The following is a 25904-nucleotide window of genomic DNA, read 5'->3' on the forward strand; positions in this document are numbered from 1 at the left end:
AAATCAATGAAATTCGAATATAAATTTAAAAGAAATAAGGCTACTTAATTTAGCTTTAAGCAGTAGTGAATTATTGGTAGCATTCTTGGGATAAGAGCAATAAATATTTGTTGCTATGGATACAAACGTCTCCAATCAATATGATGATGTTTACATTTCTCAAAGATTTCAAGAAAAACAAAGAACTAAACTGAAAAATTTTAAAGAACATACTTTTCAGTAAATATTCATTTGCCATTTTTGTTGTATGGAAATGTCGGGAACTTCAATTCTGTTAGGTTCTACTAAAAGTATGGATACAAATGTAACTTCTCCTGTCTATAAATGTATATCTGTGGACACATAAATGAATATCTATGGAATCATATCACAGCTTCAGAACATAAATAATTCGGAATAAAAAATATGCAAAAAAAAAAAACATATACCTTGCGACCAATTTTCTTCTTTTTCAACAACTTTAAAAAAAAAAAAACATCCCGATCAGTATAGGAACAGGATCTTTTCACTTGAAATATTTTGTTGGCAAAAATAATTTATTTCCCTATGACAGACATACATATAATTAACGTAAGTAATAAGATTGTACATGATAATAATAATAATAAAGAAAAATTTCAGAATTTCACTATTCAACTAATTTCACTGTTTCACTGTTCAACTAAAATTCACAATGTTGTAGTTAAACTATCATCAGAAGACAATAAAACAAAGGATGGATGAAATTCTTGGCTATTGTTATTAAGGATAGATTAGGATGATAGCGTATTTTTTTTTTGACCGATATTAACTGATTTTTAACACCAAATCAACTGTCTCATTATTATTATTATCACAATAAAGCCATCATACATCAAAAAACGAAAAACTTCATCATTTCGTATCAATTTGTGCTATAAAGTATAAATAATATTTCCGATCATGATTAAAGTGCCAAGAAAATCATATGAGAATTAATGTTAATTAGTATCATTAAATCAATATTAATTAATACGACCCGAAAAGCGAGAAACCGATATTATGAAGACCGAATGAATTAATAATATAAAAGAACTGATACAGTTAAGTTTAATAACTCGCCCTTAATTTGAGTATTGACAATTAGCATTTTCAGAAGATAATTTCAAAAGGAAAGAACATTCATGTTAAGCCTTGGGTCGATGCTAAATTGAATCTAGGAAAAATATGAACTGAATAAAAAGCATATGATTTATCATTCTACTAAAACATGAGTGCAACACATAATAAGTTGATAGTAAAGTTAGTAAACAATAAATATAGATGGAACTGAATTTGTTTCATAATTGATAAGATATATTACATGAATCGTTAACATGGTTAAGCTAAACATATTATTTCTTATCATTCACAAATTACCGTTTTAGAGGAGCTACGGAGAAAAAAAGTTAACAATCACCATGATTATGATTAAAAACACCTAATACTGAAAGCCGCTTAGATGGGCTTACTTCTCTCACTGTTTGCTGATTATCGGAAATATCGAGAATAATTGGTAGATGAATTCGAGAAGCTGATCGACTCTGTGTTCCTGTATTGCTCACATCAGAATGAATTGAATCCACAACTGCTGTGCTCCCTAATTCTTCCCTTAAATTTGCATCTTCTATTTGAACAAAAAGAAAAAAAAAATGCTCCAAAAAAAGTTCAAATGATGAAAAGAAAAAAAAAAAAAAAAACTGTTTCGAGTAGTTTTGCGATAATTAAAAAATGAACATTATACTTCCAACATAGGAACATTTTTTTCCCCTCTACTAAGTCTAAAAATATTTGTTACAACTAATAAAATCTTCGTCATGACTTATATTTTGAATTTCGGAAACAAAATATTCATAAATGTTAGCCAATGAGTATCTGAACGGAAGTTCTGATTAAAAATTTTGATTTTTTGAGAAAGGACACAAATAATTAAATTGCGAAATATAAAAATCATTAAATTTTATCTATTTTTAGTAATACATTTATCATAAAGATGATCTCGAATCAAATGTTACCGTAGATTTCATTCCGACATTTCTCATGAGTTAACAACATGCAGTAGTAAATATTACACAACATGATTTAAACTATGTTATATACGAGAAGAATGCAAAAGTATAAAAGCATACAATAATACATTAAATAACATGCAAGCTGCTTATTGTTTCACTAAATTTAAGCTATTATTGATTAATGGAAAAGAAAAAAATGAATAAAAAATTAAAACAAATATAAATGCATGAATCTTTTTGTTACACCTCATTCACAATTATAAGTTATTGTTTCCATTATTTACAAACATTGATGGAATTTGAATTCCAATAAAGGTCAGAATTATTACAAAAAAAGCAAACCAAAATCAAGCAACTACTCAAATCAAATAAATATATGGATAATATATTAAATAAAAATAAAATCAAAAGAAAAAAAAATGAAAGGAATATATGCAAAAGATAGTAAAAAGCAAGCCTTTTAAAAATCCAACAATGTCACTCAAATCTAATCAAATTTCTTCTTTTTAAAGCCTTCATTTCTGGATTAAATATCAGAGATGTTAGAGCCATGCCAAATGTAATCAGCTTAAAAAGAATACAGCCAACATCACACACGATACCTTTTATATCGGTGCTGAAGGCCATATCGTGCTCGTCTCGTCATTACATTCATATTCTCACTTCTGACATTATCTTTTATTTAAAAAAAAAATTGATGAAAAATTATGAAGATTTACTGATAATATTTGAACGTAGTTCGAGAATTAATTTCATAATTAATAAATAAGCTTTTCAAAAAAATTTTTTCCGAAAACTTTGATTCACTTAAAAAACTTTCCCAGCTACAACTCAAAAATACTAAAAGCAATGCGTACTACAAGCCTGAGCAGCGTTAGTAAAAATATTTTAGAAAATTCTGAAAAATTGTGCACGACATCGTCGTGATATGCAAAAAATACTAATGTACGGTAAATTTTTCAAAGAAAACAGTTTTTCATAGCTATTATCAATTTATCTCACATCTTTTTGCATTTCAATGGAAACGAAGAACAGTGCTAACGAAGAAATAAAATTAAGAAAAAAAATGGATGCCCTGAATACATTACTAATGTCAGCTGTAAACTTTGTTCAAATTTTGAACTATATACGAAACACTGATAATAAGCAAGAATGTTTACATAATTAACACAAGGCAGAAATATATCAGAGATTTCTATAAATCTTTTGTAGTTGATATTTGCATTAAGTGCCAAGTACTGTTAATTGTTTCATTTCTTATAATTTTAAAACAATTCCACATTTGACAATTTCATGGAATTTCCAAAGTAGAAACAAAAAATAAAAAAGAAACCGACCGGGTTTGCAAAATGGATTCAGAATCCAACAAATTTTCATATGATCCACAAACACTTTCAGTGCTATCCCGTTCCGATGCAACTCCATCATCAAAATGAACGGATGGTACAGAAGAAGCAGGAAGTACATCATCTACTTCTGCAACATCCATACCAGAAAAACTTTCCAGTATCCACTTATGATCACCTTCCATTTCTGTCTAAATTTAATGCTATACTGCATACTGACTAAAAATTTCACTATATCTAATTAACAAATATAATCTGCAATTTGTACAGCATTCCTATTAATTCTTCTATACTGTGATAGAAAAAGAAACAGTAGATCAATAAGCAATAACAAATCTTTCCGTAAAATAATAATATTAAAGAAAAAAAACACAACAATTGAAATAAATTTGATTTTAAATTCCAAGTCATCTACAGTCTTATTTCAGTCATTATTTACTGGCATTAAAAAAAAAGAAAAGAAAGCTATACTGCTTGCTTAAGAGAATTATAGACATTTCATTTGATTATATCTTCAATAGTGTGGATCAAAATTCTAAAAAACTATGTTTGATGTGAATAAGATAAAATCTGATAAATACATTTATAAAATGAACGATCATGGAAAAGCTTGATGGACTGCTATTTCAAACTCTGCTTTATTATTCAAAATTGCTAATATCAATAAATAAATTTGCATTAAATCAAATTAACATTTGGGAGCATCTAAGATTTAGATTTAAGAAAAAAAAGACCTGCATATCAAGCCGATCTTTTTGCTCTTGCATTGAACTTGGAGAAGTTGATATGGCCAAAACAGGAATTGGCGATATCAAAGAAGGAGTTTCAACATTATCCATAAGCGTCATTGGTTTCCAAGTTCGAAGCGTTTCAATCAATAATTTCAGCAACGTCCAATCACCCAAATTCAGCTGCAGATTTAAAATTTAATTGTTAGAAGTTAGTCTTCACTTTTCTTTATCATTATAAACTGAACTTCACTTTTTTTATCATTATAAATTGAAGGGAAGAAAGAGAAAAGGGAAAAAATTCAAAAAATCCAATATGGATTTAAAAAGCAAATATCTGACAGTATCGAGTCACTTAGACTGAAACAATTATGTTTTGGAAAGTCATTTTTTAATTCGGTAGTTCCATTCCTAATTCGTTATAATGATAAGATCTAGTATAATAAAGAATATATTTTCATTTATATTCTTTCACCTCTACCCCCACGACTTTCCAAGAAAACACTGCGAAACTATTTCGCTAAATTCTAAAAAACCTAACTTAGACGTAGAAATCTTCATAGAATTCTTTTGTAAACCTTAAATCAAAACGGATTATCAACATGGTTAACTAATTTTGAAGGTCACAGATTCTGAAACTTCAGTGGTCTTTGGTTTTAATCAAAAAATGAGGAAAAAATTTTTCGGATTGCTTTGAGCTGATTTGGAAAATACAAGTAAAAAACCTTAAGAGTTTCTTGCACTTCCGATAAATCACACGCTGACAAAACAAGACCGGTAAGATTGGATGTATTCATTTTTTCAGCAATAACACTTATTCGTTCACTTGGAATATCTAATTTTTTCACCAAATCAATTATGTCTGACAACTTCATTTCAACGAGTGGTACTTCGATTCCTCGCCAAATGTTCTTATCCTAAAATTTAAACAAGCGGTACAAAAAACAAGAAAATTTGAGGAAAGCTAGACATAAACAAATACAAAATGAGATGTTAATACATCAATCGATGAAGCATTTTTCAAATAAAAAACACTTTCAAATTTACTATCCTAAAATTTAGACCTGGCAAAATTTTTTAGACTGGAATTTTAGAAAACAAAATTTAAATTTAATAAAAAAACTATGAAAGAAATGAAAGAGGATATGTATATTGTAAATTGTAAATTACTTTAAACAGATGCCAAGCAGGACCAGTAAGTATTAAACCAGATAGGTTAGACGATCGATTAACAAATGACTTAACTGGTTGTGCGGTACCAATACGACATTCTAAAAAGTGACATCACATTCTGCTAGTTTTATTCAAAATTATTTATTACTGATATACGCGCCACACTTTTTTTTTATTTTTTGCAAAAAGCGAAATAAATTAAAAATTGATAGCAGAAAATTCTTCAAAAATAATTTTACCTCTGATAAGCTTTCTAAGATAAGGATCCAAATTAGATGTGCAGGGAACAAAACGACGAACATGCCCGACAGTCAATTGCTCCGGACCAATCATGGATGCTTGTTCCAGGAAAGATTCGAAATTGTCCGGATTTCGATCCAGATCTATTAGTGGATCCTTTGTCGGAATTTGTTGTTTCAGATGGTTGTAGAGCTGCAAAAGCTTACTGAGTGCACAAAACAAGAAACCAAAGGGAAAATTAAATAAGTGAGAATAAAAACCTGCGCAAGCGGATAAGAATCTTGTGGTATATCCAATGCACGATCAATAAGCCAACACATCCTGGATGGCCACTGCTCAATTAGGCTGACCCAATAACCAAGTGAAACCCATGAAAATTCAATTTCAAATGCACGCATTAATCTGGAAAGAGAACGAAATGGAAAAAGAAAAATACAATATGTAATTCAATTAAATTTAGATTTGGTAATACAATGAAAATGCAATGCAAATGAAAAAACTATAAATTACTAACCATAATTTACTCAAGAAAATAGTAAATTAGATATATAGTATTTATCAAACTAGAAATTAGTTTTATTTACCGTCCTGTTAATGTAAGCGCGTTAACAATACGCTTCATTGACCGAGGATTCATATTGGAGAAATAATCATCCGCTATTAATGAACGACTTAATCCACGAGTTCCTACAACCGTTACCTTTCTTGATGATTTTCCTTCAAAACCTTCTCGCAAAGATACATAAGACCCTGCAAATTTTCTTCTTATAATTTTGAAACACTAAAATGCACCAGATTTTGAAGTCACGTACAGTAAGAGAATCTTTATTAGGTTTCCAAAGGTATTATTTTGTATTTGACAGCGCATAAAATTGGTTTTTTACAAAGTAGATTTCGAAGTGCAGAAATATTGACCATGAAAAGTTTCTTGCCGTTTGAATCTTTCTTTCCAATCAGCTAAGCTTTCTCTTTTGTTATGTAAATTTGTTTGAAGTTGTCGGATAGCAGAATTATGCAAATAAAATGGCATGTTGATAATGTTCTGAAAGCGGTGAAGCAATTTTGATATGAATTACTTTAAAGATTTAAAACATTAAAAGACATTTTACAAAAATCCATCAATCAGATATCGCCTCAATTCCTTTCCAGAATTATTCTCATCTCTACTTCTTTCTTCATACTTTCAATATTATATGCTTCTTACCTACAACTTCATTTGGTTGAATTATTTCAAAAAATATTTCTAAGTCTTTGCATACCTATGTTACAAATTTAAACTTTTGAAAGTTTACTCATCCTCGTATTCACTCATTGTTTTTTGAAACTGCCTCAAAACATTTCGGAAAGTTCCCGACTTGTTGCAAACTTCACATACTGAAATATCAACAACCTTGAGATAATCATGTCCAGTAAGCCCAGTTCCTGCTAATGCAGAGTGCATGCTATGATTTACTGCTGAAATAATAATATGCGGATCAACAGCAATAGTTACTACAAATGGCCGATCAGCATGAGTGCAAAATAATAGCTCCAGCGCATCTAATGTTTGTACCATACGTTCCTAAAATGATATCTTCTAGAAAAAAAAAAAAATTAATTTGATTTTATCTTTTTTAACCGTCAACAAATCTTTAATTCCTTCCATGAATAGAGAAAAAAGATGGAAGGAGAAGAAAAGGCGCTAATATAATAGGCATAGAACAAGAGAACTATAACGAAAGCTTATCACGATAGCATTATAGTCAGCAGTAATCAACAGCGCTAACGGTTTCACTGGAAATGGAATTCCAGAAAACTGATCTAGTCGAATTGAACACATGGAAAAATTTTTTTAAACATTATTTGATCATAACATGCAGTGATGTGAAATAACTATAAAAGTCACCTGTTCACAATTATCAAGACCATCAACTACAACAATTAGTCGAGTTTGACTATTAGTGAAGAAATCAAGTGAGCGAATCATATTGGCCAAAAGATTCACCTAGGAAAATTTTTTAAAACTTGCATTTTTTGAAAAGTATATTAGCATCAACTGATATCTGATATTTGTTTTCACTGAAAACGTTGATCTGATTTCTCTCAATAAAAAAAAAAAAAAAAAAAACTGCCAAAAGCTAAGCGAGAAATACAATAAAACCAAAGTATTGCAATGCAAATCAAAGTTAAAAAGAAAAACAAATGAAAAAGATAAATATGAATGAGAAGGGCTCAAAAGGCTCCAACTTGTCATAAAACTGTGAAATAATGCTTTAAGATTGCAGAAGAATAAGAGAAAAATCTTACTTCATGTTGCAATTTTTGCATAAATCCTTCAAAACGCAATTTATTGATTTTCCGTGCCGCAATATTTATGCGTCTCTTTGGCATATTAACAAATCCATACACAAAAAGAAGATAAAGTGGATATAAAGTAAGCACTACTGCAGCAATGAAGAACAACACAGACCCAAATAAATAACTGCAACTTATATTTAAATAATAAATGCTGGTTTTTTTACTCATATCACATCATAAATAGAGTAAATAATGCCGCTACAGCTATAAGAAATTTAATTCACATAACATAGGAAAACTCGCCGAATAAAATGTGATTTCAGATTAGAACATAACAAATCAGCGATGATCCAAATTTTTTTTTAAAATCATTCTTCGAATAAAGGAATAACTATCATAAATCATTATGCACAATTACCAAAATGAACTGCCTCTGCTAGAAATCTATGTATCATTGTAAACGGTAAAAAAAAAAAAAAAAAGTTATCAAAATAATGCCAAATGATACTGAACCTAGAGTGAAGATTCATTCCATTGTAAAGCCATAATGAAAGCAGAATTAAAGCTGTACTAATTGAAAACAACAACAATAACACCATTACAGTAATTGGTACACCACATGCTCGTCGTGTTTTTGGTTTATTGCCTCGAGCTAAATTACAGGAATTTCCTTAACACATGGATGAATTCTAAATTATTAATAAATGTTGAAAGAAATTGTTTGATTATGTGCAAACGAACGACAGAACGGAATGACGGAAGCAGCAAATTCTTGCAGTAAATATTTGTCCTAATGATTAGTGAATCAAAATCATTACACTATTTCTAAGACTTCGAAAATAATTGAAGCCCTACAATAAAATGAATATTAAATCTTTAAAGACAGTTAGCTTGCAAAGAGTGAAGCAATATGAAGCAAACTTACCAAATGAGACTTTTAAAGCACAAAAGAGGCGTACCGGGAGTGAACCAAAATGGTTTTCAGCAGCTTCAAACAATGTAGCAACGATTTTTGCTAGCGCCTGCTCACCACCAACTGATGATAAACGATGATAATCAGCAAATAAGAAACTAAAAGTGAGTTTTTCAAGTAATAAAGTTTTGCTAAAATAAAGGGATTATCTAGAAATTGCTTTATTCGCTGATATTAATTAAGACTATTGTAGAAAGATTAACTGTCAAATATTTTACACTGCTACATTACTATGATTTAGGAAGGTATTCCAAATTTCACTACAATAAGCAAAGACGTTAACAAGTAGCTAAAAGACACAGACAAATTAGCATAATACAAAGTTGTGAATGCTACAAAAAGACAATGCAAGCAATCACTTTTCGGCATATGAACTGTTTCAAAACTCATTGAATTGGAAGCTGAGTAAAATTAAATACTTTAGTCGGCATTTACACGTTTCAATTACTTGTTGTAAGTGTATAATTTTCAACTGTTATAAAAGATAGGAGTGAAAGAGTCAATATACATAATAAATCGGTATCTACCTTACAGGACAGGAAAGGAGATCCTTATCTCGGACTGACGCACTATGTTGCAGTGCAACATTTGACAGTAAACGCATATGTGCTAAAAATTTAGCAATCGAACGTGCAACTTTTATGGATTTGTTCCATCCTTTAACGCTGTTACCATAATAAATCAAACCTGAAAAAATAATTAGACAAAAAACTAAGAAACAAACTACAATATATTTCAATAAGAGAAAACGGCAAGCGCGAAACGTAACTATTATAAAAACCACCCTGTAAGAGTTCTTGTAATTCGACATGAGTCAAACCAAAGGAAATTAATAAATTTTAAATATAAAAAAGAAACTTCAGAAATCTGAATTCTGTTCATCCCTTCAATTCATTTGGAAATTTTGGAAATATAATTTCGAAAAAGTAACGAACTGACCGTATAGAAGTAACCACATAATGAAGAAGATCAAGCCACAAGTACCAACAATAATAATATAATGAAAGTTTTGAAGAAAAGTAACAGCAGCGGTACTGATAAGTGTAAACATCGCAATAAGAACAGCTACCGAGAATATCAATGACCACGACCATGAAAGCTGTACTGCATCGAGCCAAGATCTTGAAAACGATCGCATTGAATTTTTCATTTTGTCAAGAAGTACTGACTTGCCTGAACCCCACTTTGCATAGAGTCCTGAAAAAAAAAAAAAAAATTTTTTTCGTATAAAATTGAAATACGATTAATTTAAAATTTAAAAATCTAAAAACGCAATTAGAAAAACTGTAATATAAGAATTCAGGACCAAAAAAAAAACGAAAAAAAAAAAAACAAAAAACAAAACCAAAAAGCAAAACTAATCCTGAGCATCTGTTATTTCATAATTTTAATTAAACTTTGTTAAGGAAGCTAAAAAATATCCACATGTCATTAAAATAAGAAAGTTGTGTACTTAGTAATGTCTTAAAATTTTTAAAAAACTCATGGTAATTAAATATGAATTGGTCATTGTTAACTATTCAATTCAATTAGGAAAAATTAGTAGCTTACCGATAGTCAACGGCAATGTTAGATTTGGTTCGCACACAATATCAGCTAGTACATTGCTGTAAATATCATAACCAAGCATAGCATCCACCTGCACTTCGGCATCCAGTGGTCCATAAATTAAAGGGATAATTGGCTGTGGATTTTCCTGATCAATTGAATACGGCGTATGACCAAGTTTGTTTGGTCTGTATAATAAGCGTGAATCCGATGGATTCAATAGGAGGGATTGTGTTATTTTTCGCGATCTTGCCCGTAACGCCACATGTAATACATTGTCACCGGCGTTATCTGTTGCCGAAACTTTTGCACCCGAATTCACCAGTAATTGGCAGAAACCGACATGTCGATTTTTTACAGCACGTAATAATGGCGTATCACCGTCCTACAAAAAAAAGATTAATTTTTAAGTCAAATAATCAATACAATATGATGAAAAGGAGAAATTAATAAGTAGAATTGATGAGGAACGATTCAAGCTAGTTGTTAAATGTTTGGGTAATCTTACTATGGTTACAGTAAAAATAAGAAGTCTTCTGCTCAGATGGTGCAGAATATCAACACATATGAAATTTTTTTTTTTTTTTTTTTTTGACAAGACTATTGCTAGTTTTTCACAACGAAACAATGTAGCACCTAATGCCTTATATGTGATCAATGACTAGCATTTCGAATAATTCCATACAATATGGTAATTAAATTAAGAAGCATCATTCTGCTAAACATAAATGTCATTCAAAATATAATAAACATCATATTTCTACTGCTAAAAATCATGAGTACTTCTAAATGAAACCTTATTCCTTATTTCCAGGTTTGGCTTCCTCTCCAATAAAGCAACTGCAATATCCATGAATGACTTATCTATAGCCAAATGAAGAGCTGTTCTATTCTCCTGAAAATTTAGTTTTTTTTTTTTTTTTTTTTTTTTTTTTAAAGCAATGGATGTGACATATTGACTAAATATTTTGAGCTGTTTAAAAGTATGACTAAAGCATATCTGAGTTATGATTGCGTCTAATTAGTGATTTCAAGAGCCACTCAAATTTTAAAAAAATGAACATTTCCATCGGAACAATCCATTAGGCAAAAGTATCAACATACAGAATCTCTCGCATTGACATCGGCATGTTTTTCAAGAAGCATTTTCACGATTTCTACATTTCCTGATCGTACAGCACCTGCCAAAATTGAATTTCCAAACTAAAAAGGGACATCGTTTCGAAGAAAAAGAATTGAAACATAAGACAAAATTGCAGGAAAACATGAACAACGAAAATCCAACTATACCCTATCTACTGCATTCACATATGCTCCAAGCTGGATGAACATCGATGCAATTTCTACATAGCCTTCACGTGCTGCAATAGCAAGTGGTGAAAGGCCATTCTGCAAGATAAGGATTTATACAACATACCAGTTGAATTTAAACTGACTATAAAATTTACTATAAAGACGACACATGACCAGAAAACATGCGCAGTTGATTTGTAGAGGCTGTTGCTAAAAAAAAAAAATAAATAAATAGAAATAAAGACAGAATACAGACCTGATCGACGGTGTTAATGTTTGGCTCCCTTGACAGTATCAATTTAACAACACCGATGAAATTACCCCGCGTTGCCATCATTAAAGCAGTCGATCCATACTACAAATAAGGGCATATAAACTTCTTAAAATGTGAATTAGAGTCATTTTGTCCAAGTTTTGTCAAATTTTAAACCAAAACAAAAAGTGAAACTAAATACCATCCCAACAGCATCTAATTCAGCTCCAGCATCAAGCAATAGCTCGATTATAGGCTTGTAACCTCTTCTTGCAGCCCAAATTAAAGCTGTACTTCCGAATTTATCGCATGCATTTACCTGAAAAACCATAGAATTCATTCTTAGCAAAAATTTTTGAAGAGTTTTATCAGTTTTTTTAAGCCTGCAAGAATATTTTGCGCACAATGCTACCAATTTTTAAATATAAAACTCACTTCTGCACCAGCCCCAATGAGTAATTCCACAAAAGCTATGTAGCCACGTCCAGCAGCAACAATAAGCGGTGTTAAGCTGTCTTCTTCATCAATAATGTTAACATGAGCCTTGAACTGGATAAGAAGCTGTGCACATGCATAATGATTCTTGTACACAGCCCACATTAGTGGACTCCAACCCAGCTGGAATATGGGGAACTTATTATTTTTACTTAAATAATATTTGCAATTTAATTTATATAATTTATCCAGTAATTTTTTTGGACTTTACGAAAAAAATGTAAATTTTCGGTTAAGTACTTACCATATCAGGATAATCGACAGCTGCTTCAGCTTCCAATAAAATTTTCACAATTTCCTCATGTCCCATATAGGCTGCATCAAGTAGTGCAGTCCAACCATCCTTAAAAACTAAATTCATTTCATATATACAAACACACGCAACAATCGCAATACTGGAGAAATATGAATGAACGACATAAAAACAACAACATAAAAAAGATCTAAACCAATTAATCAACTACTTAGAGAAAACAAAAAAAAAAAAAAAGGAAAACATAGTTTTTATAAACTGACAGTGCCGCTGAGCAAATAAAACAGATGAAAACCTTTACTTCACAACCAAAATTCATTTATTCTATTAATCAATTAATAGAATAAATTCTATCACTTAACTAATAGAATGATTTTTTTTTTTTTTTGTTAGATATTTTACTGCTAATTCACCCTATTCTAGCCCTATCTACCCAACTCTTTGTCCGATTTATTTTACATTATTTGTTCGTCCAAACAGCTTCAAAATCTGACGGACAACCATTTACTGGCTATATACTAGCTATTTCAATGATGTTTTTATTCTAAGACACATTCTCAATTTTTGTTGAAAATTAGTATAATATTCTAAAAGGCATACAGCATCTGTATCCTCTAAATCGAAATCACTGATGAATTCTCGTACAATGTCTGTTTGTCCGGTTCTGGCTGCAACTATGAGAACATTTTCATTATCCTGCAATAAAAAATTAAAAATTTCAACTCACTAGAAATTTATATATTTTCCATCATAATAAACTGATATTGTCCTATCAAAATAACAAAAAATAAAACATTTCATTTCTCATCCGGAAACATCAATATTATCAATGTTGTTTTCAATAAATGATTCCTTTCTAAACAATTTAATGATAGAAGTATGAATATACTGCATTTCTCAGAGTAGTGAAGTCTTGTTTTGGAAAGTTAGCACTTCGAAATTGACCATTCTCCAATAACGCAAACAATTCATCTGTTTTTGGATCAGCAGCCATGCGCCTAAGATTTATAATATGTAAGGTCTGAAAGAATCTCTAAAAAAGGAAAAGTGGTATGAGTATTTGATTACTTAATAATAACAGAGATATGGGATAATTATGCAATTTTCTTATTTCTATCAAAAATTTTCAGAGTTGAATAGAGAATTTATCACACCATCTTTCTTCAGTACTCTGCACTGTCCAAAAAAGAAAAGGCATGCAGGCCAACAATGAAAGTTTTAAGAATGCTTGAATTTCTAATGACAGTATTACAGTTTATGCTTTCAAACTTTTCTGCACTTTTATAATACTGATAATTTAAGCATTCTTAGTCATCAGTTTGATAAATCTCAGGAAATATTACGCTCAGTATATTAAGACTATTTAGGAAGCAATAAAAGTGTGAATGCATGGGAGTAAAAATCTCCAAGCAACCATTTAGACAGCTTAGTTGTCTTAAAATCATTTCGATAACACTTTTATCCAAAAAACAGCAGAAGATATTTTATTACATATCATATGGTTGATTCCAGTAAAATTACAATGAAACCATACATTACATATATAATAAACTAATGAATGCTCTCAATCAATTTATTTTGATACCGTTGTCCACTGTCAAATAAGAGTGACATACTTATTCAATGAATCTTTTCTTCTTCTTGTTCCTTTTCAAAAAGTTTTATTTCGATTGTGTTTTTTAGCACATACAGTTCTTTATTTGTTGATTTGAAACATTTCAGATATTATCTTTTCGTTTTTTTTTTTTTTTTTTTTTTTTTTTGTGAGATATTTTAACTCCATTAATTTGAGAAGTCAAACATTATTTTCTTATTTTCTGCACAACTATTCTAGGTGTTAAAACTTAGATGCATAATGTGAAGGAACTTTGTTCGCTGTTCTGAAACAGTTTGTAAAAAAAAAGGATAGCTCCAATAAATCGATTACTTTTGTTCATCGGAATCATAAATATATTACATTATGAAGAAATACAGTAGCATAAACAGAAGTATGAATATTCTAGATCCCAGAAAATAACAAAATCCATAACAACTATTTCAATACACATTATTACCCTATTAACTTAATGATTCTGTTACTTCACCAAAATATACCTACACAACAATTTTCAAATCTATACTAAAACAACAACTTGAAACAAATTAATGGTAACTGAACTGGCTTAATAATCTAAGACTAATAAAAGTTCTTTTTACATGAACAGTTGTGAGATAATCCACGAAGTGCACGTAATCTTTCCGAAAAGTTGGCTTTTTTTTGTCATTGACTTCCGATGTCTGTGATAAACCCATGTCATAATAAGCCAAACAAAACAATTTTTAAAAATAAAAAAAAAAAAAATAATTACAAAGCACCAACATATGTACAATATTCGATAAAACATGAAACTTAAACGTCTATTTATTCTTCAATAAAAAGACCAATAAAGTTTAAAAAATATTTTCTCATTAAAAAAAAAAGAAAGAAAAAAATGATATCGAGAAAAAAAACGAAAACCTAAGCCGAATTAACTAGAAATATCAAAGATTAACCATTTTATAATGAACTGCCAAAAGAACAATATTTGCAAACATTTACATTAATAGAAGCATTCACTTAAATGTTTCAAACTATATTTGTTAAAACTCGAACTAACACTATTAGATCTAATATAAAATTTCCAGAAATGTGAGTCTCTTTCAAATTTCTCAAAATTCTTGCTTCGAGTAGAAATAAATCATTTATGAATAGCAGTATCACAGCATTATCACCAACACATACTTCTAATACCTAAGATGAGGCTTGTTTTTAATGATATATCGATCAAGTGCTTCCCAGAAACGAGCTAATATAGCACGATCCAGATGTCGCTTTGTTCGCGACAGCTTTAGAACATTGACACTCCACTTAGCTACGTTATTGTCCATTTTCTGATCATCGTACATCAAATGAAAAGCTGCTACATTTGCAAATATATCTGTAGGATTACCGCCCCATCTCCAGCCTTTGAACTGCCATGCCGGCCCCTAAAATCAAACTCTATCGCAGTTTTTTTCCTAGCAGTCAATAAGTAATTATCCGCTATCCCAGTCATGATAAATTTTGTTATAAATATGCCTAATAAAGTATATACACTTTTTTTTCTATCATCCTGATGATCGTACCAGCTCAATTTTTAACTTCAACGATGTAGATGAATATTCCAAAAAATAAATAAATGAAACAAAATGAAATAAAATAAAAGTTGCAAGGAAAAATATCCTACACTTGAGTTCGATTAGTAAGGTGAAACGATGCAACCACAAAAGTACCTGAACAAAAACAGCAACAACACGACTCCATTCATCGTCACCAAACTTCAAAGGATTTTCAACAACTCTATACGGAACTGTAACGCCGTCATGCTTTAACCTTTGTATCAAGACTTCATTTTCCCTTCGACAGGTTGTCTTTCGCTCTTCTGTGGTAATGAAACGCATATCCTAAATTAAAAAGCCAGTTTTAATTTCGCATTGCCTGTTGATTTCAAACAGGAAGTTATAACATAAGATGAATTGCATACACGCAAAAGCATGCTCAATGTTTTAGTAAAATAAATGAGCCTGTAATAAAAGCTGTATAGCTTCATTCATAAATCCAAAACTAAAAAAAATAAAACCTGTAATATGTCGCGAACATTAAACATGGTAATCAGCGAAGTGCCAGCTGCTGGAATGATAATAATTGGAGTCCGAGACTGCCGCTTCTGATGTCGCTGATTACTACTGTCTATACTAGGTGTCAGGGCTTTCGCGGGTATTGACGATTCTACTACCATTGGTTTCGCTCCAGAAGCAGACATTATCGATGTTCCTCAAAAAATTGGAGACTTAGACCTCAATTTAATAAATTTCATGCTTGTGTTCTTTTTAAGTAAGCTTTGTGATGATTTCTAAGTTTAAAACGAAATTCGAAATGGCTGGAAGCTGCTTCTATAAACTCGAATATAAAACCTTGGAAAGTAAGTCCGGTCTCGATCTTGAAACCAGCAGTTTGGTCTTTGTTAAATTTTTCTTGATCATAACGTGAATAGCCAGCAGGTTGTGGTTTGGCCCGATCATTCGATGTTGTTCTTGGCGGAGGTGCTGCCGATTTCTGACGCTGTGCTGCCTCTTCTCGCAGCTATAAATTTGTGGAAAGAAATGAAGTTTAATTTCACTAAGAACTACCAAAAAATGCTACACCATACGTAAAAAAAAAAATTTTTTTGGACTCACATACCTTAAAACTATGCAAAATAGAGAGGATTGATGTGAATTCTTTAGATGCTGCTTCCATAACGCTTGTTCGATTCCTCCACACCCGTTCTTTGCCTTTTAGTTCTCGGTCCACAGCATCTTCACTTATATCAGGCACGTCTAAATCCATCGGAGCACCAAATCTGGATAACTTCTAGGCTATAGAAGGATAGACTTGCAAATGATAACTTCGAAGCTTCATCCATTTAACAAGCAAATTAAACAATAAATTTAAGATGTTAAATAAAAAACAAAAGACAGCTATTGAATAGAACTTTAAGATCTCAGCAAGCTTAAGAATTCAAAAAGTCCACATAAGAAAAAGATCAATTGCTAAAAGTATCAACCAAATTTACCTGTCGTCTACGGATTTGATTGTATTTCTTGCCATGTTTTTTTTCCGTTTGTTTTTCAAAGCAGCAATTTTGTCAGCTGTGAGTTTGTCACTAAGATCTCTCACCCCTTCCACATCATCAGTCTTGTTATCTTCTGTCACTGTACCTTTCAACAGGTTTTGTATTCGTTGCCTAGAAATTGTATTTGCTGGTACAAATAAAACAGCCAGATCGAATTTCCATTTATGCAGTGAATTTGAAAATTTTATAATTAACTTCTACACCAACCGATTTTCTTCACCGTCATAACGAGCTTTTTTCACTTCTGGTTCATTTTGATCAATAAGTCGAGAAACAGGGATTGGTGCTGGAATAGGTGCCAGCAAGTCCACTGTTTGCGGTGGTTGTTCACGTTCACCTTTGAGATATGCCAAAAGTTCACGTCTAAATTCAAGGAAAAATAAAGCTTTAGTCAATATAAGGTTTAGAGGTAATTTTAAAGACGAAAATTCAAGCAAATTTTAGAAGATCAAAGCAGGAATTTTCGGACTATTTAGAAATAAAAAATAAGGAGATTTAAAAACTTCAGAAATAAAATTTCAAAATCTCTAAGATGACTCGTAAATTTGATTTGTCTTAAGAGAAACAAAAAGATAAGAGGAATAGAAGAATAGTTTTGGAAAAGATTTCGAAAAAAAAAAAAGGAATACACAAATTTAATCATAGATGCAACACTTGGACTTAATGAAAACTTATTTTTCCGAAAAAAAAGACATTTATTTACTTATTACACGGAAGCCCAAAAAAGATATACCTATCAGGCCTGGTAACACATTGTATTCCTTTGCCGGAAGCATCTTTGACATAAGCAGTATGTTGCATTTCTCGATTTTCCCATAATAACAATAACGACTCCAGAGTATAATACTCATTCTGTCTACCATATACCATTAGATTTGTCCTTACATCACGTCGATATGCTGCATCACCGAATACATAATAACGCTGATTGCCCTGAAATTATATATTTTTTATATACATTATGAAAATTAACTGACAAGAACTGTTGATATCAAGTTATTATCACCATTATATTCTGCATTTCTTAGTATACACCAAAGGACAAAACTTTAATTCTCAATACTATTTTAACAAATGAGAAAACATGATAAAAGAAAAACGAACATTTTTAATTTCTCGCATAGTACGTCGGCCTATAGCATATTCATGTAGCAATTTCAATGGATCAGCCATTATTAACAGCAAAATTGGAATTAAACTGACGTGATGGCAACACGTACGTCACGCTACCGTCCACTCAACTATGTCAATAGCGAAACGTCAATGTTGCAAAAGCTAAGAAAAAAAGCGGCTCCACTATGGTACACTATGCAAACGATATCTTAATTATGGATAAATAATAGCCATAGATAACTTAGAAACTGGGAATTAATTTTTTAATTAGTAACGTAGATGAAGTTAGATGTTCTTTTAGCATATTAATATACATAAGTAAGTAACATTTTCTATTTGAAACCATATATTGATTATTAACTAATTATCACAAAAATTTCATTTTTAGTAAAATATTTAATATATATATATATATAAGAGAGAACTCATCAAAAAAAACAGAAAATTAGAACTTAGTTAATTAATTTATATGCATTGTACGGGAACTGGTCATATGCGGTGTGATGAGTTGACAGCTTAGATAATAAACCTTAGGCTTAAACTTAGGCTTAAATAACTGCACCTCAGTCATTTTTTTAAATCAATTACTATTCTTTGCAAAAAATACAATTTGTAAAAATTTTTGTGGATTAAACTAGAAAAAAATTTGGAGTATTATCAAAGTTAATTTTAATTAAGTGTTAAAATTTTTGAGGATTAGTAATTCATTAAAAAAAATATAGAAAATTAGAACTTAATTGATTATTTTATATGCTTTGTACGGCAAGTGGTCACATACAGTGTGGTCACTTGACAGCTCAAAATATTAAAATAAACTTTAATAATTAGGTTTTGAGCAAGGATTTCAGCGAATTAATAAAATTTTTAATTGGTCATAGTTTTAATTCATTTTTGAAACTAAAATTAATTTTTATTTAGAATCTAAATATTGATTTCTATGAAAATCATACAATTTGTAGAAATTTTTGTAGATTAAACTAGAAAAAAATTTTTAGTGTTATCAAAGTTAATTTTAATTAAGTATTAAAGCATTTAAGGAATAGTAATTCATAAAAAAATAGATGATTAGAGGAAACTGGTCATACACGATGTGGTTATTTGATAGCTTAAATTTTGACAACTTTAATAAATCTTAGGCCCAGGCTTAGGCTTAGGCTTAAAATCAGGCCTAAATGACCGCACCTGTCAAATCACAGTCAAGTGACCACACCGTAATTTTCTATTTTTTTAAATGAATTACTACCCTTTGAAAGTTTTAACACTTAACTAAAATAAAATTTGGTAAGACTAAATACTATTTCCTAGTCTAATGTACAAAAGTTTTTGCAAATTGTAAAATTTTCATAAAAATTTAAACTTGAAACAAAACCTAAGCTCGAGCCTAAGGCTAAGCCCAAGTCGAAGTCTAAATCTGAGTCTAAGCCTAAGTCCAAGCCTAAGCCTAAACTTTCTGAGTTTAAGCCCAGTTTAAGCCCAAATCTAAGCCTAAGCGTATACTTAAGCGTAAGCCTAAGTTGTCAAATAGCCACATCGTATGACCAGTTTCTTCTAATTATCTGTTTTTTTTTATGAATTACTATTCCTTAAATGCTTTAACACTTAATTAAAATTAACTTTGATAACACCAAAAATTTTTTTCTAGTTTAATCTAAAAAAATTTTTACAAATTGTATGATCTTCATAAAAATCAATATTTAAATTCGAAATTAGGTGGTCATTTGACTGTCATTCGACAGGTGCGGTTATTCAAGCCTAAGTTTAAGACTAAGCTTAAGCCTCAGCCTAGGGTTTATTATTTAAGTTGTCAAATGACTACACCTATATGACCAGTTCCTATGCAATGCATACAAATTAATTAACTAAGTTCTAATTTTCTATTTTTTTTAATGCATTACTATACATATATATATATATATATATAATATAAATATTATATTTAATAAAAACAATATATTCAATAAAAAAAGAGATTATGCCGACTGTACATTTCATAATTAATTTCTGGTAAAAATTCAATCATATTTTAATGCTACACTTTATATATATGTTTTAACAAAAACTTAAACTTTAGTTTACTTAAAAATGAAACTTTAATTAAATTTAACATTTCAGCAATTATTCAACTTTGATATTTTAGAAAAAAGGGTAGAAAAAGAAAAATATTTTGAATCATTGTTTTTAATGTTTTTTACTTTGATCAATAAAATAGATAAAGCTATTTACTTCTTTCATTGTGCCGTACCATACGTATTTACTATCACCTATCTCATCAATTACTTTTACTTTTAAGTTTGCTAATTGTATGGTAAATTCGATCGAGCTAATTTCATCTGTAAGAGATTTATGTCAAAGAAAGATTAGCTTCATTTCTTAATTAACTGCACTGATTCTTCCGTTGAACAACTCGATATAACTCAACGAGTTTAATGGTAATAACTATGTTGAATTTTTGATCAAAATTGATTTGAGCATATAAGTTGCAAATTTTTGAAAATTTGAACTTTATTTCTATTTCTAAATTTGTGCTACATTTTATAATCAGAAGCATTCAAGTCGAACTTAACTCACAAACCTTTATTCTACCACAATTATACGCACATTATATCATACCTCGCTTATCTGTCGACATGTGATCCTGGCAAAAATGACAATGCTACATCCTCCCTTATTACAATCTTTAATTTGTTTACTCTGAATTCCATATCAAATTTCATTAATTAAATACCACTAAAATCTCTTTATTCTTTCCTGTAACTAATCTGACCCTTTCTCACATGGTAAAATTATCCTCAGGCTATCCTTAATGTTTTATCCTAAAACAATCCACTTATTCAAATTGCTATAAGTGCGAAAATTGTGAAAGATTATATATTCTGCATTTAAGCCAGTTTTAATCATTCATTGGCATAGTAAAAAATAACGATATGTTTTTCTTTTCGCATTTTTTTTTTTACTTTTCACTGAGTTGAACGCAAGATAAGGTGAAATAGAGAAAGAAAAAGTAACAAAGAATTATTAAAAAGTACAAAATCAGTAGTATAATAGCATAAAAACAACTAATAAAGTTTTCATCAACAAAAGTTTGCCATATTCATAGCATTTTCCCTCCTCATATTGTCAACAATTAGGATATTTAATGCTTAGATTTCAAAACGTCCATTTCAAATTTCATTCATTTCAAGACGGATCTAACTTTTTTATTCATTGAGGAAAGAAGCTATCCCTGCCAAAGTATGCCATTTTGGCAGTAGAATAGTTAGAAATTAATTTACATCTAATAACAAATAAGAAGATTGAATGTTAAACGAAAAAAAAAAGAAATAAATATCATTAATAATAATATAAACAAGGAATGATATAAGTGATAAAATAAAGAAAGTGAAAATAAGAAACAAAGTTTTATGTAGGGAATTTCACCCATGATTTGAAATCAGAAGCTTTAAGGAAATCATACTGAGAGATGCAATAAAAACTACAAAATAAGACTAATATCATTAGTTTAAACATAAGATTCAAGAAAATTATATTAAAATTATAATTTCGTGATCTTAAAATAACGATAGTTCGCTTATAGTAATTCCAAATTATATTAATAATCATTTATAAGAGATAAAAATGTTAGACAAGCAATCCTGATGACATCCTTTTAAAGGCATTTTTAATAATATCACATAAGACAAAGATCGTTGATCGAACATTTGTCAATTTCGTCACTTGCTGCAACCTTCTTTGTGTCGTGAACTACGCTTGAAGAACGAAAATGCTTTACGCTCTAAAGATAAATTGATTACAGATATAAATTCGATGGAATAAGATTTTAAAATGTTTTAATAATTATTGCGCAAAGAGGAAAGAATGAAAGGCAAGCACTTTCATTTTATAGAAACATAATACATCTTAACATTATAAAAAGTTTGATCACATCATAATAATTGGATGGCGAACGGATAGAAATTCAAAGAGTTCAATTTTACTACGACATTATCCCTAATTAAATGAAATTACATTAAGAAAATGTACTTTTAACAGAATCAGTGTCGTCAGATAGTGTGACAACGGGCATATTTGATGTAGCATTAGTTGATGATGACAAATCCGAATATTTTTCCACCCAGGCAACAAAATCATTGTCAGCGCCTTTTATATTCCCAGTATTTCGCTGCGATATTGACGATGCCACAGAATCCGAATCCAACTCCAACACTTGTTTACCATTCATTTCGTTTTCACGATTTAGATATTGCAGTTCAGGGCCATCCTGAAAAAAAAAAATCTCAATAAAGTCGTAAATTCATCTGCATCATTTGGTCTAAAAAATTAGGGCAATAATTCCAAGAGTTGGAAAGTGGAAATAAATTACGTAAGGATTTTATAAATTGGAAACAAGAAGCTTGTATAGATGAGTAAAAAATCTCCTTTTTTTTCAAACAAAGATTAAATAATCCACTGATATTCGCTACATTAACCTTTTCCTAATTATGAAATCTCAAATAACTGAAATTACTCTATTTTTTAGTCATGATTTCAACCGCTGTTTTCAGTGAACAGTACTGTGGAAAGACACATGCTGTTATTTGATTCCATTTTTAACACACATCTAACAGCAAACAATTAGAGTTGTCACTTCCTTTGCTATCGATATGCCAAATGTAGGTGAATTTTCCTGATGACAGGTCTGACTATTAAAGCGTGCTTTTCTGGTATTTTTATCTAATTCCTTATGCTATTAACATCTTAAAATTTAGAAAATCAGCACTAACAAGGTTTCCAAACCCGTTTTCACGTTCTATTGATATTAATGTTGCTGTTGCCGTTTTAAACAGTTGATTTTGAAGCTCCAATGTCACTTCTTCTTCGTCGTCTAAAAACCAATAATATTTTTAATCTAGATTAGAAAAGTGAAATGAAGTTAAATACAAACACGATTGCCTAAACCACTGGAACTGTCCCGTCTAATTATTTCAATGTTCCTTTTCAACTCATTCAAAATCTTCTGTATTAGCACTTCTCTGTCAAATGGAAAAAAATAACAAAAAAATGCAAATTAACGTCATAACTTTGTTCAAGTAGGAAAGCATAAAGCCTATTATAAGGACTAAATTTCTCCTATTTAGAAAACTTGTAAATCAAAAGACAAAAAGTTAAGGCAACAAGATACTGAACAAAATGAGAGTTAATTAGAATATATCATGAGAAGTTTCGAATGAGAGATTGTATTCATAAGGTGCTGCAGAAAAAAAAAAAAAAAAGAAATAAGTTATTAGCTTACTTTCTCATTATCTTACATTAATGAATTAAAAGTGTGTCAAATAAGTAGGAAAGCATCAAAAAAAAAAAAAAAATAATAATAATAAAAATAAGAATATCACATATACCTAAAAAAAAAAGTGGAAAAGATAGAAAAAGACAAAACAAAATTAGTAGTTGGCAAACAGTTTTTACTAAAAAAGTTTGAAAAATGCCGGTGAAATATGGAACAAGAAAGCCCTAATAGTCCTAATGATCAAATAAGGCGTCAGATTTTCTTCTTTGAAAACGTTGAAAATTCTAATTCTGAAAACTTACAATGATTACCAGTTATGGTGCTGGATTTTTCGTATGTTCTCGGTTCGTAAGGAACTGACGAAAAGGCATTAACTTCCAATGATGAAACTAAATCCGTAGTGTGTCTTCGCAGAATTTCGCCAGGCCGTGGCGGTGGTGAATACATTGGTGGGCTTTCACCCTAAAACTAATTAAACTACTTTTCCAAGTAATAAAAGTGATGTGGAAAATATGCAAAAACACATCTTAAACGGTTTTTCCTTGAATTCCAAAGTGCAGTTGCATGATCCAAATAACTTTTAGAAGATTTTTGGATTCTATTCTGAACTGTTTCTGCTAATTGGCCAATGAACAAACTTTTGCTAACTTCAACCGTCCTAATTCTTCCTTTTTACTGCAATCATCTCTTGCTTTTACAATATATATTTCAAATATACCTTATCAAAGCTTCGAAGCTGCTGTGCCGGTGCCAAATTTGCATGAAATCTTATTTTCAACACCCACTCTAGCATCTTATCGTCATCATTACAAGAAAACAGATATTCCGATCCATCTTGTATTTTCAGTCTGAAGCAAAGTTTTCCCCTTCGAAGATGCTACTAATGCATAGAAAATTTACTAAGCTGTTCGTTAAGCCATTTCATTTTTTTTTCATTACTAACAGAAATATTTCAAGAGAAAGTTTTCAAGTATTTGAAAGTATTCAAATATTTTAAACGTCTGATAAAACTGAAACTTATTTTGAATAGAGAAAAAAACAAAGAGAATTAAATGAAAAATACCTGAAGGTATTCTTTTTTTTCATGTATTCAGGACATGCATCACATTCTGCGTTCAGGATATTAACCGGTGCAGAAGCTGCCGAATTTTCCAAAAAAGAGTCTTCATCTTTGAAGAAACATAGAAGCTGTCCACAGAGGATTGTATAATATCTTTTCCACGTGCGTATCGTTGCCTTTTTTCCACCGCCCTACAGAAACCAGAATAATGAAACTCACAGGAAAGCGAATCGCTTTATGAAATAGTTGACTCAAGTTTAAAAAAAAAAAAAAAAACAAATGGCTAAAAAAAACAATGGATAAAACTGCCTTCATCATACTTAGCAATCGCGAAGCAAAGAAAAAAATGGATTGGAAACGGAAAGCTGCTAATTCGACATCAAAAAGTCTTGTGGATATGTTAATAAATCCAAAATGTTATACCTGTAAGTCTTGCTTTCGATCGAGATGTCCATGCATATCAATCGGTCCAAAGTCATCCCGCGTTTTGATTTTTTTCAATGAATTCGATCGTCTTGTAGTAAATTTCGGAGTTCTTCGAGTTGAACCTATCCTTTGCATTGTCGGAGTTTCATCAACTGATAGCATAGATCCGGACGTTTTCAGCATTCTTTCGGCTTCTGCTGACGAACCATCCGAAACACTCAAAGTTGCTTGCCTTGATGGAGTAGATGGTGCCTCCTAAAACAAGAAGGAAATTTTAAAGTTATTCTTCATTAAACATCAATTTGATGTTATCAGCTTCATTTTATAAACATAACAATGAATTTCTAAAATTGAGAAGATAATTAAATGATTCTACAACATACTTTCGATTCGAAAGAGGATGTCCGAATGCATGGAACAGGTTCTGTCCCACGTCGAGGATGTGGTAAAGTATGTGATGCGTACACTTCTTCGGTGTATGATGGACTTGGTTTCAACAATGAAACTTCCTGAGTCATGCGTCTTTCGCGTTCCTTCCGACGATCTTGCAATTTATTTTGTTTCTCAAATGTTTTGATGCTGTCTTTCTGTGATTCATTTTTTCCTTTCTCTGCTCGGATTCTGCAAAAAAAAATGTTGCCCACAAATGCATAGATATCAAATCTGGAAGTCAAAAAATAATATATCAGAAAAACTGTCACAAAATTACTGCTTTCTAGATCGGAGACTCCTTAAAATTTTTTCAAAAATAGCTCTAAATTACTTGAAAGTAGACTAACAT

General features: G+C 30.4%; 3 protein-coding genes across 4 annotated transcripts in view; all 3 read right to left on the reverse strand.

Annotated features, from left to right (window-relative positions):
* Positions 1 to 1406: 1406 nt before the first annotated feature.
* On the reverse strand, positions 1407 to 13582 carry Bma-kdin-1 (Uncharacterized protein; the record flags this gene model as incomplete). Of its 2 annotated transcripts, XM_001895944.2 has the most annotated exons (27): positions 1407 to 1608; positions 2612 to 2674; positions 3347 to 3546; positions 4090 to 4266; positions 4809 to 5000; positions 5254 to 5354; positions 5496 to 5688; positions 5757 to 5898; positions 6081 to 6246; positions 6412 to 6538; positions 6887 to 7057; positions 7382 to 7480; positions 7783 to 7957; positions 8287 to 8425; positions 8699 to 8844; positions 9274 to 9433; positions 9686 to 9943; positions 10298 to 10679; positions 11091 to 11189; positions 11399 to 11497; positions 11585 to 11683; positions 11844 to 11942; positions 12043 to 12159; positions 12276 to 12458; positions 12580 to 12678; positions 13189 to 13284; positions 13478 to 13582. In XM_001895944.2, the coding sequence occupies 27 exons, from the start codon at positions 13580 to 13582 to the stop codon at positions 1407 to 1409; spliced, it is 4089 nt and encodes a 1362-aa protein (XP_001895979.2). The 2 variants fall into 2 exon arrangements, with proteins under 2 accessions (XP_001895979.2, XP_042937541.1); XM_043081607.1 differs by lacking the exon at positions 2612 to 2674.
* Positions 13583 to 15351: 1769 nt separating this feature from the next.
* Bma-cdc-73 (RNA pol II accessory factor, Cdc73 family protein) lies at positions 15352 to 18434 on the reverse strand (the record flags this gene model as incomplete). The annotated part of the gene is made up of 9 exons (XM_001895945.2): positions 15352 to 15594; positions 15880 to 16050; positions 16227 to 16420; positions 16561 to 16729; positions 16829 to 16988; positions 17202 to 17372; positions 17469 to 17624; positions 17995 to 18194; positions 18366 to 18434. 9 exons carry the CDS (start codon positions 18432 to 18434, stop codon positions 15352 to 15354), a joined length of 1533 nt encoding a protein of 510 aa, XP_001895980.1.
* Positions 18435 to 22084: 3650 nt separating this feature from the next.
* The window catches only part of Bma-sma-1 (putative spectrin beta chain, putative), a gene marked incomplete at both ends in the record, with an annotated part of 30151 nt that continues 26331 nt past the window's right edge, over positions 22085 to 25904 (reverse strand). Inside the window, 8 exons of the mRNA XM_001895946.2 lie at positions 22085 to 22146; positions 22395 to 22632; positions 23135 to 23235; positions 23940 to 24099; positions 24356 to 24485; positions 24701 to 24888; positions 25121 to 25378; positions 25507 to 25744. Coding sequence (XP_001895981.2) covers positions 22085 to 22146; positions 22395 to 22632; positions 23135 to 23235; positions 23940 to 24099; positions 24356 to 24485; positions 24701 to 24888; positions 25121 to 25378; positions 25507 to 25744 — 1375 coding nt within the window. The remainder of the gene's footprint in view (positions 22147 to 22394; positions 22633 to 23134; positions 23236 to 23939; positions 24100 to 24355; positions 24486 to 24700; positions 24889 to 25120; positions 25379 to 25506; positions 25745 to 25904) is intronic.

Source organism: Brugia malayi, assembly GCF_000002995.4.
Source record: "Brugia malayi strain FR3 genome assembly, contig: Bm_v4_Chr4_scaffold_001, whole genome shotgun sequence".
NCBI classification, from domain to species: Eukaryota; Metazoa; Nematoda; class Chromadorea; order Rhabditida; family Onchocercidae; genus Brugia; species Brugia malayi.